General features: G+C 37.7%; 1 protein-coding gene across 1 annotated transcript in view; it reads left to right on the forward strand.

The window, feature by feature from the left end:
* The window catches only part of PTPRZ1 (protein tyrosine phosphatase receptor type Z1), a 143,051-nt gene that overhangs the window by 67,598 nt on the left and 58,272 nt on the right, over positions 1-17,181 (forward strand). The window contains exons 9-10 of the mRNA XM_068972417.1: positions 8,544-8,728; positions 10,507-10,633. Coding sequence (XP_068828518.1) covers positions 8,544-8,728; positions 10,507-10,633 — 312 coding nt within the window. The remainder of the gene's footprint in view (positions 1-8,543; positions 8,729-10,506; positions 10,634-17,181) is intronic.

Here is a 17,181-nt window from a genome sequence, read left to right on the forward strand (position 1 = left end):
ATGTGGGATCTCATTTCCCTGACCAGGGATCAAATTCGCATCCCCTTCCTTGGAAAACTCAGTGTCTTAACCACTGGACCACCAGGGAAGTCCCCATTTTCACAGTTAAGTGATTATGCCTAAAAGTAATCATAACAAAAGCAGTAATGGCTAACATATATCAAATGAACCAGTGTGTTCAACCAGGCATTAGGCTTGTTTTTCTCATTTTATAGTTTGGGAAGCTGATATTAACCGGTTCACCCAAGTTCACAGAACTGTAAAAGGTTGGAGTGAGTATTTGTACCCTGGTCTTCCCAATTCTGAAGACTTCCAAAGCTCTCTCCACTATGCTTTATATTTATAAGGGAACATAATTTATCCTTGCATAACTTTATAGTAAAAAGTTATAACTATGTGACTTTAATTAAACAAAAGTTTTTTAAAAACTTAGTATTGGCTTTTTTCAAAAACTAAAACTATGATTGAATTCTTGCAATGAGTATTTGCACTCAACAAGCACTTAATTCCCATGTGCATATTCCTATGATTTTTTTTTTCCTTAATGATACAGTATTGCCCTTTTACTTTCTTGAACTGAATTTGAAAATAAGAATTGAGGGTTGCATTTATGTTCAGGATTTAATCTTTATTAAATTTAATCTGAAAGTATGTTTTTATTACATGAACATTGTAAAAAAGGAAAAAATAGATAAGCACACAGAAGAGAATAAAAATCCCCTATAATGTTATTACCCAGAGATAACTGCTATGAGAATTTTGAGGAATATCTTTCTAGCCTTTCTGTTAAGTTAAAAATATATTATTACGTCTCACAAAAATGAGGCTGTATCATACTTCTCTGTTTTTTTATCTTGCATGACTGAATGATATAAATGTATCATTAATACCATTCTTAATTTTATGTATAGTATCATCATAGCAATTTATTAAATTTGTCACCCAGCTTGGGACTTTCAGATTATACATATTTATTTTGCTATTTTAAATATATAATGTCCTCATTTTGAGCAAGAGAGAAGGAAAACGTGTCATGAAAATTGTTAGAATCCTACAATTGGTAAATGCATGGTAGAAAAATATATTTTGCAAAATACATCACAAGTAATTGCAAAAGCTATGTGAGGTCTGCATATCCATGTAAACTTCTTGAGGGGAGAGATCAAGCCTTATTTGTTTTTTTGCGTTCATTGGAAAACTCAGTAAACATTTGTGAATGAATGAGTATTTTACCAGAACTCAGTCCTCTATTTTTGCATTTTTACATAGCATTGCTGTTTATTAAAAGGCATGCACTTTGGGCATCATGGAATGGGTGCTGGCTCTTCTAAGAATCACAGAATTTAGTAGAACCATTTGATCTTGAAGGAATTAGTAAAGATTGTCTTTTAGTTAATGAGAAATATATGTCAGCAACCACACAAACAGGAGGTGATGTCCAGCTTTGTCCCCTGCCTTCCTGGAACCAATACCTGCCCGCTGCCCTCTCCTCCCTCTAGCAAGACTCTCCCCCTGGAAGCCGGGGCCTCCTGAAGTACAGTGGGAAGGAGCTTGGGCTTTAAAGCCCAGTCAACTTTTGGTTTCAAACCCCAGTGCAAATACTTATTAATTACATAAAGATGGTCTAGTTACTTAATTTTTTTAAGCCTCATTCTCTTCACTGATAAAATGAGTTTAAAATGCCAACCTTGGGATTCCCTGGCTGTGCTGTGATTAAGACTTCATGCTTCCACTGCAGGGGGCACGAGTGCAGTAGCTGGTCAAGGAGCTAAAATCCCACAGGCCACAAGACGTGGCCAAAATACATATATATTTTTTAATTTTTTAAAATGGCCACCTTGTAGGGTTGTTGTGAGGTTTAAATAAGTTAAAGTTTGCAAGGCAGTCCAGTGCCTTGAACATAATATACTCCAGATCTGTAGCTTCTGTTAATACAGTGTGTGTGTGTGTGTGTGTGTGTGTGTATACTATTGTATACTCCAGATTTATAGCTTCTGTTAATACAGTGTGTGTGTGTGTGTATGTACTCTTGGATATGTGTGTGTGCGTGCAGCTGTATATTTGTATATAGAGACGGAGGGCAGGCTATCACAAGTATAGGGTGCTATCCAAGTTTTCCATGTTTAAGGTTTTTATTTGTTAAGTAGAGTTATAAAAGCACTTTAAATCTCATTTGCTAGCATTGTAATACACATAATGCAAACTGTAAAAAAACTATAAAATATGAAATGATTTTCAAGGAAGGGTAGCATGAAAAGTGTATCTTCATAGCTTAATGTTGTATTTGAGCTATGAGAAATTTTCTGTAATTTCCTGAGAAAATGTCACGATGAATTATGCATCAGGAGACCCACCTTCCTGAGAAGGTCAGTAGTTGTAAATAGCATTCATTAAGGTCACATGTACATTAACTGTGCTCTAACTATATAGAGAAAAGTACAGGAAGATTATTTACTTCTTGGAAGATTGTATGTTATGAATTGAATGGTTGACAAAGTTACTGTGTATTCCTAGAGAAGACTGACTGAGGTACAATTTGAAAGATTTTTTTTTTTTTTGGTTACTTATCTAAAGGGAATGGCATGTAATCATTGAAAAGTACAAAGCAATAACAGATCATTTTTAGTTATTATCTTTAGCATTTGTGGCAATCTTTACATTAGTTTTGTTAACATCTGCTACTCCCTGAAGGGAGATCACAAGCTTAATATCGATTGTCTTCTGAGTCCTTCACTCTTCAGGTTCTTCTCACAGTAGTCATTAAATTACCTGTCTCGATAATTTTTAAAATGAGGCTCATAAACCCCAAGCAAGAAGGTGGTGGATTTACTAGTGTGCATTCATGGAAGTACTCTGCCAGGGGCTGTGTCCACCTGTACCAAACCTCAAAGACAATGGGAAATACTGGGTAAAAACCTAGTGACATTTTCTCTGCCACTCCCTCAAAATCATCACCCCATCTTTTCACCTCCCTCTTCATTTTTATTCATGATCCACGGAGCTAAGACTGCACTTTCTCTCCAGGGCATGTGTCCCTTTCCCAAGGGGGTCACGTAGAGCAGCAGAGACAGAAGGGACAGAAGGGACCTTCTGTCTCCCCTGGACCATCTGCACCGGCTTAATGATGAGCTGATCACGAGACTTCTCACAGTGAAAGTTGCCATGTTCTCCTCCTTTGTGCTTTCCTTCACTTATTTCCTTTTCTTTTCCTACCTTTTTTTCTTGTTTCCTCGTGACACTTAGTGCCTTGCCTATTAATCTTATGGGACTTGCAAGACGTGGACATTGCTGTGTAGGAGGTGTTCACTCTTCATATCCATTCATTTAAGTAATGAGAAGGTGGAGGACTTTGTGAGCTATGTTTGTGAAGTTTTTACAATTTCTAGTGGGTAAAAACCTATACTTTTGAAAAGCACAACCTAATTTGGCTAAATGACAGCATTCTTTTTACAGTTTATTTTGCATTCCTCTGTAAACGGCATCCAGGATTTGGAAACTAAGAGCACCCATTACATTTAATGGCTTACTGAATGTAAGGGTGAGAGGCTATCCTAGAAATGAGTGTCCTGAAGGCAAAGATGGTACCTCCTTTATTTGTATGTCCGAGAGTGCCTAGAGCCAAGCAGATGAGAAGTGAATGTTAAAAACAAGTTTTTAATTAAGAACCTCTCATTCTTTATATGTGAGGATCGTTTGCACTTGTGCTGAGTGCTCAGTCATGTCCAACTCTTTGAGGCCCCATGGACTATAGCCCGCCAGCCTCCTCTGTCCATTGAGTTTTCCAGGCAAGAATATTGGAGTGGGTTGTCATGCCCTCCTCCAGGAGATGGGCTGGACCCTGGGATTGAACCCACATCTCTTGTGTCTCCTGTATTGGCAGGCAGATTCTTTACTGCTAGTGCCATCTGGGTTGCACTTATACCAAAGTATTGCTTGTATTCTGTGCAACTTGACAAGGACCCCAGCTTTGTCACAGCTTGGCTCATAGCCTTGAGCTTGCAGGAACCAGATTCTCCTTGGTCAGTGTTCCTTAAAGAATCAGTGACTGTGATACAAGTCACATGTAGCTCGTAGAAAGGAATCAGGGCATGTGATTCTTTCCTAAGGAAGGAAATGGGACCTCAACATACTTCTGGTAGGTAGGTTTATTTGCTCAGTCATGTCTGACTCTTGTGACCCCACGGACTGTAGCCCACCAGGATCCTCTGTCCATGGGATTCTCCAGGCAAGAATACTGGAGTAGGTTTCCATTTCCTTCTCCACAACATAGTACTGAGCTCCCTATAATCAATGAAATTATATTTTTGTTACTATCTTATTATGTAGCTTGTAATTGGTGTCAGTACATGTTGATCTGGAAAGCCTTTCTTGATTTTTCAATCCAGAAATATGCTTTATAAACTGTATGCCCTTCTAATAAGATAAACTAATTTTAATATGAAGAACAAGGGAAGCTTGGAAAAATTAGTGAAAATTAATAACTTACTCTGTAGTCAGTTTTATGTTTGAAACATTACCCAGTCTTATGTCTGAACACCAAGTGGTGAATTAGCAAGATTGTTATTCAGGAGATAGGTAGGATGTCCTACCTTAGAAAAGTAACCCGTTGGCAAGGTCATAGACTATATATAGAAGTACTAGTCTTTCTCTTGAATACATTCTAAAGTATATAGTTTTTTTCTAGAAAATTCTGTATTTCAGCATCTAAAAGATAAGCTTCAGCTATAGCTTATAATGTGTTACTAAGCTATGATTATCAATAAACAAAAGGAGTGTTTAAAAATAAGCTTTTAATTACAATATACATTTGAACTATTAAATTCAGTTCACTTCAGTTCAGTCGCTCAGTTGTGTTCAACTCTTTGCAACCCCATAAATTGCAGCACACCAACTCCCGAAGTTCACTCAAACTCATGTCTATTGAGTCAGTAATGCCATCCAGCCATCTCATCCTCTGTGGTCCCCTTCTCCTCCTGCCCCCAATCCCTCCCAGGATCAGAGTCTTTTCCAATGAGTCAACTCTTCGCATGAGGTGGCCAAAGGACTGGAGTTTCAGCTTTAGCATCAGTCCTTCCAAAGAAAACCCAGGACTGATCTCCTTTAGAATGGACTGGTTGGATCTTCTTGCAGTCCAAGGGACTCTCAAGAGTCTTCTCCAACACCACAGTTCAATTGCATCAATTCTTCGGCGCTCAGCCTTCTTCACAGTCCAACTCTCACATCCATACATGACCACAGGAAAAACCATAGCCTTGACTAGACGGACCTTTGTTAGCAAAGTAATGTCTCTGCTTTTGAATATGCTATCTAGGTTGGTCATAATTTTCCTCCCAAGGAAAGTTTTAATTTCATGGCTGCAATCACCATCTACAGTGATTTTGGAGCCCCCCAAAATAAAATCTGACACTGTTTCCACTGTTTCCCCATCTATTTGCCATGAAGTGATGGGACCAGATGCCATTATCTTAGTTTTCTGAATGTTGAGCTTTAAGCCAACTTTTTCACTCTCCTCTTTCACTTTCAACAAGAGGCTCTTTAGTTCCTCTTCACTTTCTGCCATAAGGGTGGTGTCATCTGCATATTTGAGGTTATTGATATTTCTCCTGGCAATCTTGATTCCAGCTTGTGCTTCATCCAGTCCAGTATTTCTCATGATGTACTCTGCATAGAAGTTAAATAAGCAGGGTGACAATATACAGCCTTGACATACTCCTTTTCCTATTTGGAACCAGTCTGTTGTTACTAATAAGCTTTTACAGATATATAAAGAAGTAAGTAAATGAACTAAATCCTGGTGGCAAAGAAATGTGAATTTCTTTTTAGAGTCCTATTTTATATTAATACTGATTCTTAGAATTTGAAATACCTGCTGATTTCTAATACTAAGGGGAGATAAACACAGACACCTGATCAAAATCCCTTGCACTATTGAGGAAGCAGTCCTTTGTGTATTTTGAAGTCAGTAATTTTATATTTTTCTCCAGTTTTTATGTTTTGTGTCCATGCATAAAACTTCCATGCATTTTATGATAGTTTCATCTTTGAGGAAAAGAGAGTTCACTTTAAATCATTCTCACTCTATGCAAAGTGGAGTTGACTTTTGAACAAAATCCACAAATGATATTGTCCAAAATCACTTTCAGCCTTTTAAAAACAGACATGAGGTTCATCAGAAGCAGACCAAGGCAATCTCGTGTCTCTAATGGTGTTACGTGACCGCCTCACTTTTGAGATGATGTGATGCTCTTCTGCCATCTGGTGGACGTTTGTAGAAGTGTCACTAGATAGAGGAATGATGATGCAGTCTAGACCTAAATAGGAACACATTTTCTTATTCTGAATTCATGTTTTTTGATAATGAAAGAATTGTTCTCTTATTTCCAAAGGAACACTGCACCCTATATCCTTGATAAACAAATAACACTATAATTTTAACAGTGAAAAGTTCTGTCTCTAACTCATATAAAGTTATTCCTCTATTGATTTAAAGCATATATGTGTATATGTATTTATATTGCTCTGACTCACTGGTATACCACTGCTAGCATAGCATACATATGCTAAAATGTCTGTTATTGAATACTGTATATAAAATGTTTCCATTTATAAGGTCAGTTGGTAGTTTTAGGTGCCCTCCTGTGTTCATGGGGAAAACTACAGCCCAGTAAAGACAAAAAAAGGCTTTTTGGTCACATTCTCAGGGTGCTGCTTGCATGAGTCCTAGAAATAGTTTTGGTAGTGGTGATGATTGGTTGACTTGAATGGACTGCGTGGTCTCATGTGGTGACTTTGTAACTTCAAGGATACCTTTAAAGCAAAGCCTGGATTCTGTGAGCATAGTGATTACTATTTGACCTTGGAGACCTTTCTCTCCCTCTCTTCCCCCACTCTCTCCAGCCTGGGAGATATTATATTTATTACTGTGGTTCATTAGCATGATATCATGCATTTTTAAATTTTTTTCTTCACAACTAGTTCAGCAGATCACATTATGAATGTATTTCAGAAAGTATCAGAATGCTCTTTCTGATGGGACTGCATTTTTGCCATGAGTTCCAGCACGGGCTTCAGTTCATTTTAAGAAGTCCCCAGACGAGTTTCAAAATATTTTTTCAGCTGAGACAGACATATCTTATAATTCTCTGAAATTAATTGCTTAATCTGTTTATTAGGCCAAAGTGGGATTTTTTTGTCAGCAAAAATATTGAAATAATAGTTTCAGTTGTTCTCCTATGGTTTTCTGTGATAGGGAATTTTTAATGATTTCAAAGATTTACAAACAAGACCATCTTTTAGTTTTGAAATTCTCCTCATATGAGCTAAGCATTTTTGTCAGGTTCCAAATAAGATTAATAAAAACACCATACACTTGAAGATATCCTTTGTTTATTTCTGAAAATGAATTTGTATTCCCCATACATTCAAGATAGTTTTCTATGCAATATAGAAATTAAAAAAAAAAAACCCTCTGGTTATTATGCTTATAATCTACTCGCAGAATAAAGATCAACTTTCCAGGTGGTGCTAGTGATAAAAAAAACCTGCCTGCCAATGCAGGAATCGTAAGAGATGTGCGTTCAATCCCTGGGTCGGGAAGATCCCCTGAAGAAGGGCATGGTGACCTACTCCAGTATTCTTGCCTGGAGAATCCCATGGACAGAGGAGCCTAGCAGGCTACAGTCATAGGGTCACAAGGAGTTGGACACGACTGAAGCAACTTAGCATGCACACACAGAGGAGCAAAGACTTGTTCAGAAAAGAAAAATATAAGAGAGCATACAATTAATGCAATAATTGTGGTAAAACAAGACAGACAATTGAAAATGACAGATATCAATCCAACAGAGGTCAGAGTGTGCGTAACAGAAAATACTGCACTTGGTGAAGACATTCTTTGAAGGTCAGACTTGAACAGAGGTAGGAGATGTTGATTGAAAAAAAATGCGCAAGCTAAAAGTCGAGAGTTATGGATTATTTGGTGGACATTCTGAGGACTTCAGCCCTGGGAGACAGGACTCTCAGATCACACTGAGGGGCTGTTCTAAAGAAGCAAGGGGGGAATCAGGATATGTAGGAGTTTTTGCATCAAAGACTACATAGTAGGAACACCAAAAGATTACTGTTAATTAGAGAAAACCAGAACTCTCAAGGAAGTTAGCACTTTTCTGTGTATGTGAAAGTTCAAGAGTCTGGTCTCACTGAAATTGCTCCTTGGGTATAGGCCTCAGCTACCTGGGACCAGTTTCCTGTGTTTTTTCATCCTCAGTTTCTTCAGGGTACACCATTAGGGAGGCTCTAATGTGACGGCTTGATGGTTGTAACATCCTTTGTTTACTAGCAAGGCAATCTTTTTCATTCACAGTGGGGAATGGAGAAGTATTTCAGATACAGGAAATGGCGTGAACAAAAGAGCCACAGTGGGAAAGTGTAACTTTTCAACCTCTATTAAAATACAACAAAAATGTTCATAGAATATGTTTCAGTTGTTAAGATTCTAGAGGGTGACAGTTGTGTCAATAACTGTACTTTTTTTTCCTCTGAAGTTTGTAGTTCAGAACCAGAAAATGTTCAAGCTGACCCAGAGAATTATACTAGCCTTCTTGTTACGTGGGAGAGACCTCGAGTAGTTTATGATACCATGATCGAGAAGTTTGCCGTTCTGTATCAGCAGTTGGAGGGAGAAGACCAAACCAAGCATGAGTTTTTGACAGATGGCTATCAAGATTTGGTAACTATAAGATCAATTGTTTCATGTATTGATAGCATTGTAGTCATTGTGGTTTAATATCTAGGATAAGAACTTACAAATGATAGTACACTGTTGCCTTTGATGACTTTAGGCTTTGTATGAGCTCTCTAGTGGGGAGATAGGGATGCAGAAGCTATATTTAATTATTCAAAATTTACAGTGATTAATACTAGTGAAGTGAAAATGTAGTCGCTCAGTCATGTCTGACTTTTTGCGAATCCATGGACAATAGCCTGCCAGACTCCTCTGTCCATGGAATTCTCCAGGCAGGAATACTGGAGTGGGTAGCCATTCCCTTCTCCAGGGAATCTTCTCAACCCAAAGATCGAATGTACATCTCCTGCATTGCAGGCAGATTATTTACCATCCAAGCCACCAGGTAAGCCCTAGGTTCTTAGTACTATTTTTAATTACATGGAGACTACAACTTCACCGATAATAACTTTCAGAAGACTTAGAGCTAGGTATCATCTAGTATAGCCTTTCTTCACAAAGAAAAGGACTCAAAGAACAGTCAAATACTTTGTACTTTCACAGTTGAATGTGAGGGTTGGACCATAAAGAAGGCTGAGTGCCAAAGAATGCTTCTGAATTGTGCTGGAAAAGGCTCTTGAGAGCCTCTTGGACAGCAAGGAGATCAAACCAATCAATCCTCAAGGAAATCAATCCTGAATATTCATTGGAAGGACTGCTGCTGAAGCTGAAACTCCAATACTTTGGCCACCTGTTCTGAAGAGCCAACTCATTGGAAAAGACCCTGATGCTGGGAAAGATTGAAGGCAGGAAGAGAAGGGGACGACAGAGGATGAGATGGTTGGATAGTATCACTGACTCCATGGACATGAGTTTGAGCAAGCCCTGGGAGATAGTGAAGGATAGGGAAGCCTGGTGTGCTGCAGTCCATGGGGTCGCAGAGTCGGACACGACTTAGCGACAGAACGACAACTTCCAGTTAGGGAGGGAATTGGGTCTAGAATATTCAGTGCTGTGATACAGCTGTCTGTTGTTTCCTCATCATACTGTATCAGCACAAGGGAAATAGAGTAGAAAATAGTGTAGGTCTTGAAAGTCCTTTTCTTTGATTCAAATTCCCAAGTAACAAATGTGACGTCAATTGAGACAGAACTTTTGGGACACGAGGCAGGTAATCCTTGGGAAATGATGCATGTCTTCTTCCTCTCCACCCATGACAAGAATTAAAGAAAATAAAGTACAGATTCTGAGCATCTCAGTATTAACTTTTCCTTGGCACTTGTGGTGTAATTGAAAAAATCCCATCTGGGTGTGGCTTAGGGAAGCCCCCAGTGCAGGTCCAAGACACTGAACTCTGAATACAGACAGCAGGAGTCCCTTAAGCCCTAGGAACCTGCATCTAAACAAAACCTGGTGTGGTTTTTTCACATTTTGCTTCTTATAAATGCTACATGCTTGTCTAAAATAGTAATCTACACTTTTGGCTACTCATTTATGAATTTCATGAGTTTGAGTTAAAAAATGAAATTTTCAGAAACTAAATCTGATTTTTACAGAGCAAATAAATAAATAAATAAATAAAAGCATAGTTTACCAGTATCTTCCTAACTCACAAATATCACAAGCTCAGCCTGATAACATTGTGTAAAATTTTTTCTTAGGTTAATATAATACAAAATTTTTTATTGACAAATGAGAAAATGTTTTCTAAGAAGAGCTGTCTAGTATGTTAACACTCCTCTGAGAATGACAAATTTGTATAGTTATTGCCATCTTTCTTTTAGGGTGCTATTCTTAATAATTTACTACCCAATATGAGTTATGTTCTTCAAATAGTAGCCATATGCACTAATGGCTTATATGGAAAATACAGTGACCAGCTGATTGTGGACATGCCTTCTGATGACCCTGGTAAGTGCCCCTCTGATATACCTTATTAAATAAAGGAGGCTAGTTTAATTTCTGAATGCATTGGTGCTTTCTCTCTGACTTTATGTTCTTTGTCCAAAAGGCAAAGTGATTTCTTTTTTAGTCTGAATTATCAGGTAATTTTGTAAAGCGCAGAGCTCCTTTTTCATTTTCATTCAGCAGATATGGTATAGCATAATAAGTGAATTTATTCTTAATACTGAAGTTTTCTGTTTGTGAAATAAGAACTGCCAAACCTATTGTAGTGTCTGTAGTGGTCGTCAAATGAAAATAGCTAGGAAAATATAAAGACTTTGATTTTGAATAATGAAAAGTTTGTTTCATTTGTGTTTATTACCTCCCTCTTTCAGCCCCCAAAGTATTTAGTAAGTATGTACATGATTCAAGGATCATGTGAGGTACTTTGAAATACCTATACAAAGCATCTCAGAAGTTTATCTTAGATATTTTCATCTATCTTTTATAAATTGGTGGTGAGGGGGATCTTTTTTCTTAGGTTTGCCAGTTTTATTCCATAAAAGGAAGCAAAAAAGTTGTTTCTAATTGTATTTTATTTGCATGCATCTTCTCTAAGTGTTACAGGAAAATCTTTGATCTCAAACCATATGCAATAATTGAAGAAAGTGCTGCCTATCATAACTGGACAATTTACAAATGTACATAACTAAAGTCTTTCTTTTGTTAGTATAAGCAATTTTAAAGTAATAAATGGAATTCTATAGTACATATACATGTATATGCATATATACATACATACATATCATGCATATGCATGCTCATAAATGTATACAAACACACACGTACATTAATGTAAATAATCTTTGGTTATCCCTTTTATGAGGCTACTCTCTGAAATTTTCACAGGTTTTTAATAGCAGTGGTTACAAGTAATATTAAGTGGAGCATGTTTTATATTTATGTATAGAAGGAAAACTGATGTTTGTTGATTTTCCTTTGTGGTCTGTGTGCCATAGCAGGGTTTTAATCTATTATAAGCTTGTTCATAACATCATAGTTCTTAACTAGTTGAGTATTTAAGTTAAAGAATTTAACAGAACATTAGATGTTCGATTCTGGATCCTTCCAAGCCACAGGCCATAAAACTTGCCAAAGTACTTCCCAACTTAGAACATTTACAGCTAATAAATATGACTGCTCTCATGATGGGCTTCCCTGGTGGTTCAGATGGTAAAAAATCCGCCTGCAATGCAGAAGACCTGGGTTCAATCCCTGGGTTAGGAAGATCCCCTGGAGGAGGGCATGGTAACCCACTCTAGCATTCTTGCCTGGAGAGTCCCCGTGGACAGAACAGCCTGGTGGACTACCGTTCATGGGGTTGCAAAGAGTCAGACATGACTGAGCAACTAAGCACAAGACAGCACTCTCATAATGGCAGTATCATTATTTAAAAATAATATTATGAGCTGCCTCATGTCCTAGGTATAACCATCTTTCCTACTCTTCTTATTTAGCATTATTTTGCAAAATCAGGTTATTTTTAAATGGAATGTGAGCTCTGTTATTGAAAGGTGAGTATCAAATTAACTGACTATGGTTTCAGCTATACCATATGATGCTTTTCCATTGAATGTCATCCCTCACTGAAGTCCCACATATTGATCCATTCCAAAAATGATATCTTTATCAGTGTACCATTGACTATGTTGGCCAATATCACATGTGAATTAACTACATATGGTATATAAAAATCCCCTCTAGTCCTATTGTGTATTTTAGGTGATGAATTATATTAAAACCATTCATTTAATTTTACTGTCTTGGTTTAATTATACCACTCTAATTTCTGAACATAGTACAATTTTCCAGTCAAAAAATAATTTTAGCTATTTATGTTTTGCATTTTCTAACTCTCCCTTAAGAAAGGAATGGCAACCCACTCCAGTATTCTTGCCTGAAGAATTCCATGGACAGAAGAGCCTGGCGGGCTACAGTCTATGGGGTTGCAAAGAGTCTGACATGACTGAACAACTAACACTTCTAACTCTAGCCACTACACTAAAAGTTTAGACTTTTTGAATTTTTTCTTTCTTATTTTTAAGAAAGAGGCTTATTGCATATGGAATAACAGATCAAATGTCTATTATCTATAGATATAATTTCTGAGTGATCCTTTTAGAATGAATCTATATTGACACAAAATACAAAGTTCTTGTATCATTTGTAGCACTTTCACATTTGTACAAAATCAAAAGTATTATAACTTAATTTCTATTTATTCAAAGGATTGGAACACCATTGAACTAATGAGATGCTAGCTTGGACACATCACTTAATCTCCATGGATGTCTTAGTGCCTTAGAACATTTTGTACATTAATATGTTTTAGTAAAAGGTGGTATTTGATTTGATATTCTGGTATGATATTACTCTTAAAAATCAAGGGTTAAAATTTAGTTTATCCCTTAATTATTCCAGAAAGTTCTTTGTTGAAGGCCAATTTATGCAAAGTTTCAGCTCTTCCTATTTTTATAAGGAAAATATTGGTTCTCTCCAGAACTCATTCTTTCTGATCAGGAAGACTACAATGGCATTTCAGTCCATATATTTTTAGTCCATTATTGAAATTATGTTATCTTAGATATTGTTTCTGTAGTAAATACATAGCAGTAAAAGTCTTGACAGCGGTACTGTCTTGTGGTTCAGTGTGATGGTTCCTTCAAGATGTCTAAATTTTATGGTTTATGTGGCTAATATAGATGTAAGTGTCTCTTGAGTTTGTTGTTTATTTCATGGGTTTTACTAGTACCATTTCATCCTATTAATCATGTTGTTTCATTACCTAATGTTGTAATGTACCTTATTGACTTATTCTATTATTATTTTGGATAAGCTGTTTTCTAAAGACTGTACTATTTGTTGCTTCTGTTAAAAAAGGAATGACAGAGGTGATGTATAATTGCCCTCATCCTTTCAGTCACAGATTTTAAATATTCTAATCAATATCTGTGAAGTAAAACTCAGTCTTCCAAACTGTGCACTTAAAGTTGGAATAATTTGATTAATTTATTGCTTGTGCATTTTAATTACATTTGTTGTGTACAACAGCATCACCATAGATATTGTAAATTGCTATTTTAAAATTAATGCATAAACTCATGTTCAGAAAAGAATTTAAACCTTTTCTAGGTTAAACTAAAGTGGATATTCTTTTTAAAAACTTTTTCATTTGGTTGTAGTTATAATTATGCTTATTTCTATGATATACATCTAATTATTATATAGTTGTCAATTCAGGTCAGTCGCTCAGTCGTGTCCAACTCTTTGTAACCCCATGAATCGCAGCAAACCAGGCCTCCCTGTCCATCACCAACTGCTGGAGTTTACCCAAACTCATCTCCATCGGTGATGCCATCCAGCCATCTCATCCTCTGTCGTCCCCTTCTCCTCCTGCCCCCAATCCCTCCCAGCATCAGGGTCTTTTCCAGTGAGTCAACTCTTCGCATGAGGTGGCCAAAGGACTGGAGTTTCAGCTTCAACATCAATCCTTCCAAAGAACCCCCAGGACTGATCTCCTTTAGGATGGACTGGTTGGATCTCCTTGCAGTCCAAGGGACTCCCAAAAGTCTTCTCCAACACCACAGTTCAAAAGCATCAATTCCTCGTCACTCAGCTTTCTTCACAGTCCAACTCTCACATCCATACATGACCACTGGAAAAACCATAGCCTTGACTAGACGGACCTTTGTTAGCAAAGTAATGCCTCTGCTTTTGAATATGCTATCTAGGTTGGTCATAACTTTCCTTCCAAGGAGTAAGCGTCTTTTAATTTCATGGCTGCAGTCACCATCTGCAGTGATTTTGGAGCCCCCCAAAATAAAGTCTGACACTGTTTCCACTGTTTCCCCATCTATTTCCCATGAAGTGATGGGACCAGATGCCATTATCTTAGTTTTCTGAGTGTTGAGCTTTAAGCCAACTTTTTCACTCTCTTCTTTCACTTTCAACAAGAGGCTTTTTAGTTCCTCTTCACTTTCTGCCATAAGGGTGGTGTCATCTGCATATCTGAGGTTATTGATATTTCTCCCGGCAATCTTGATTCCAGCTTGTGCTTCTTCCAGCCCAGCGTTTCTCATGATGTACTCTGCATAGAAGTTAAATAAGCAGGGCGACAATACACAGCCTTGACATACTCCTTTTCCTATTTGAAACCAGTCTGTTGTTCCATGTCCAGTTCTAACTGTTGCTTCCTGACCTGCTATAGGTTTCTCAAGAGGCAGGTCAGGTGGTCTGATATTCCCATCTCTTTCAGAATTTTCCACAGTTTATTGTGATCCACAGTTAAAGGCTTTGGCATAGTCAATAAAGCATAAATTGATGGTTTTCTGGAACTCTCTTGCTTTTTCCATGATGCAGCAGATGTTGGCAGTTTGAGCTCTGATTCCTCTGCCTTTTCTAAATCCAGCTTGAACATCTGGAAGTTCACGGTTCACATACTGGTGAAGCCTGGCTTGGAGAATTTTGAGCATTACTTTACTAGTGTGTGAGATGAGTGCAATTGTGTGGTAGTTTGAACATTCTTGGGCATTGCCTTTCTTTGGGATTGGAATGAAAACTGACCTTTTCCAGTCCTGTGGCCACTGCTGAGTTTTCCAAATTTGCTGGCATATTGAGTGCTGCACTTTCACAGCATCATCTTTCAGTATTTGAAATAGCTCCACTGGAGTTCCATCACCTCCACTAGCTTTGTTCGTAGTGGTGCTTTCTAAGGCCCACTTGACTTCACATTCCAGGATGTCTGACTCTAGGTAAGTAATCACACCATTGTGATTATCTGGGTCGTATTATGACCCAGCTAAAAAAGATCTTACTGTAAGATCTTTTTTGTACAGTTTTTCTGTGTATTCTTGCCACTTCTTAATATCTTCTGCTTCTGTTAGGTCCATTCCATTTCTGTCCTTTATCGATCCCATCTTTGCATAAAATGTTCCCTTGGTATCTCTAATTTTCTTGACAAGATCTCTAGACTTTCCCATTCTGTTGTTTTCCTTTATTTCTTTGCATTGATCGCTAAAGAAGGCTTTCTTATCTCTCCTTTCTATTCTTTGGAACTCTGCATTCAGATGCTTATATCTTTCCTTTTCTCTTTTGCTTTTCGCTTCTCTTCTTCTCACAGCTATTTGTAAGGCCCCCTCAGACAGCCGTTTTGCTTTTTTGCATTCCCTGGTAGCTCAGACGGTAAAGCATCTGCCTACAATGCGGGTTACCCGGGTTCAATCCCTGGGTCAGGAAGATCTCCTGGAGAAGGAAATAGTAATTCACTCCAGTATTCTTGCCTGGAAAATCCCATGGACCGAGAAGCCTGATAGGCTACAGGCCATGAGGTCACAAAGAGTCGGACGCAACTGAGCAACTTCACTTTCACTTTCACATAGTTATAGAAGACATTATTTGAGTACATGTCTTAGGGTCTTGATAATCATATGTATTAAATTTAAATACATGGCGAATTAGATCAATGCATTTCCCTGTTTTGTGTCCTTTTTATTTGTATAACAACTGTCTTTGTTAAATCACTATACATTGTCCTTGTTCAGCCTGTACCATACTACACTACAGGTACTTTTATATAATGATATTTAAAAATCACCCTTTAAAAAGATTGCAGTTTACATTGCTTTTGCCTTTTCGCACTGTGAAACTTGGCTTAAAACGTTTGAACAATTAAATAAGCCTTGCTTGCCTACCTAGATCAGTGTTGCTTTTTTGTTTTGTGGAACGTTGAGTAACATGTGTGAGTAACATGCTGTTTTAGAAAATCTAACAAAACCAGAATGACCCATAGGTTTTATTCTGTTATCCCATAAATGTGAATTTTAAGTGTTCAGTCAAAAAAATATATTGACAGTCTTCACTACTGGACTGTTTTTGCAACCTTCTTGGAGTCTGTTTTGATGAAGTGAGAATATTCTGTAAACCCCAGTAGTTCCTGAGTCAGACTGGTGACCACTAAAACATTAGTTATTATTTGCAAGGAAGCAGCAGGCCAAAGGACTTCCCAGGTGGCTCAGTGGTAAAGAATCCACCTGCAATGGCAGGAGACAAGGATTCAATCTCTGTATCAGGAAGATCCTTTAGAGAAGGAAATGGAAACCCACTCTAGTATTCTTGCCTGGAGAATTCCATGGATAGAGAAGCCTGGTGGGCTATAGTCCATGAGGTCGCAAATAGCCAGATACGACTTAGCAACTTAACAATAACAACAGCAGCAGGCCAGTGGGGACCCATCCTGAGACCTTCATCAGTCACCAGTTAGACCTTGAGTGCTATGAACTCTCAGACCCAGGAGTATGGCTCAGATTCTCCAGGGAGTTAGAAGCAATCTTTTAAAATTATTTTATTTCCAAATTGTTCTGAGGGGTCTCAGCAGAAGACTTCTGGGTTGTTTTGGGCAGGGCTCTTAAAGTATTCCTGGACAACGCCAGTATTTCAGTCAATTCAAATGATCTGAGTCTAGTAGGAAATCATAAGGAAGATCCTTCAAAGTGGGTTTTTACATACCAACATGAAGG

This window comes from Capricornis sumatraensis, chromosome 5, assembly GCF_032405125.1.
Source record: "Capricornis sumatraensis isolate serow.1 chromosome 5, serow.2, whole genome shotgun sequence".
In the NCBI taxonomy this organism is placed as follows: domain Eukaryota; kingdom Metazoa; phylum Chordata; class Mammalia; order Artiodactyla; family Bovidae; genus Capricornis; species Capricornis sumatraensis.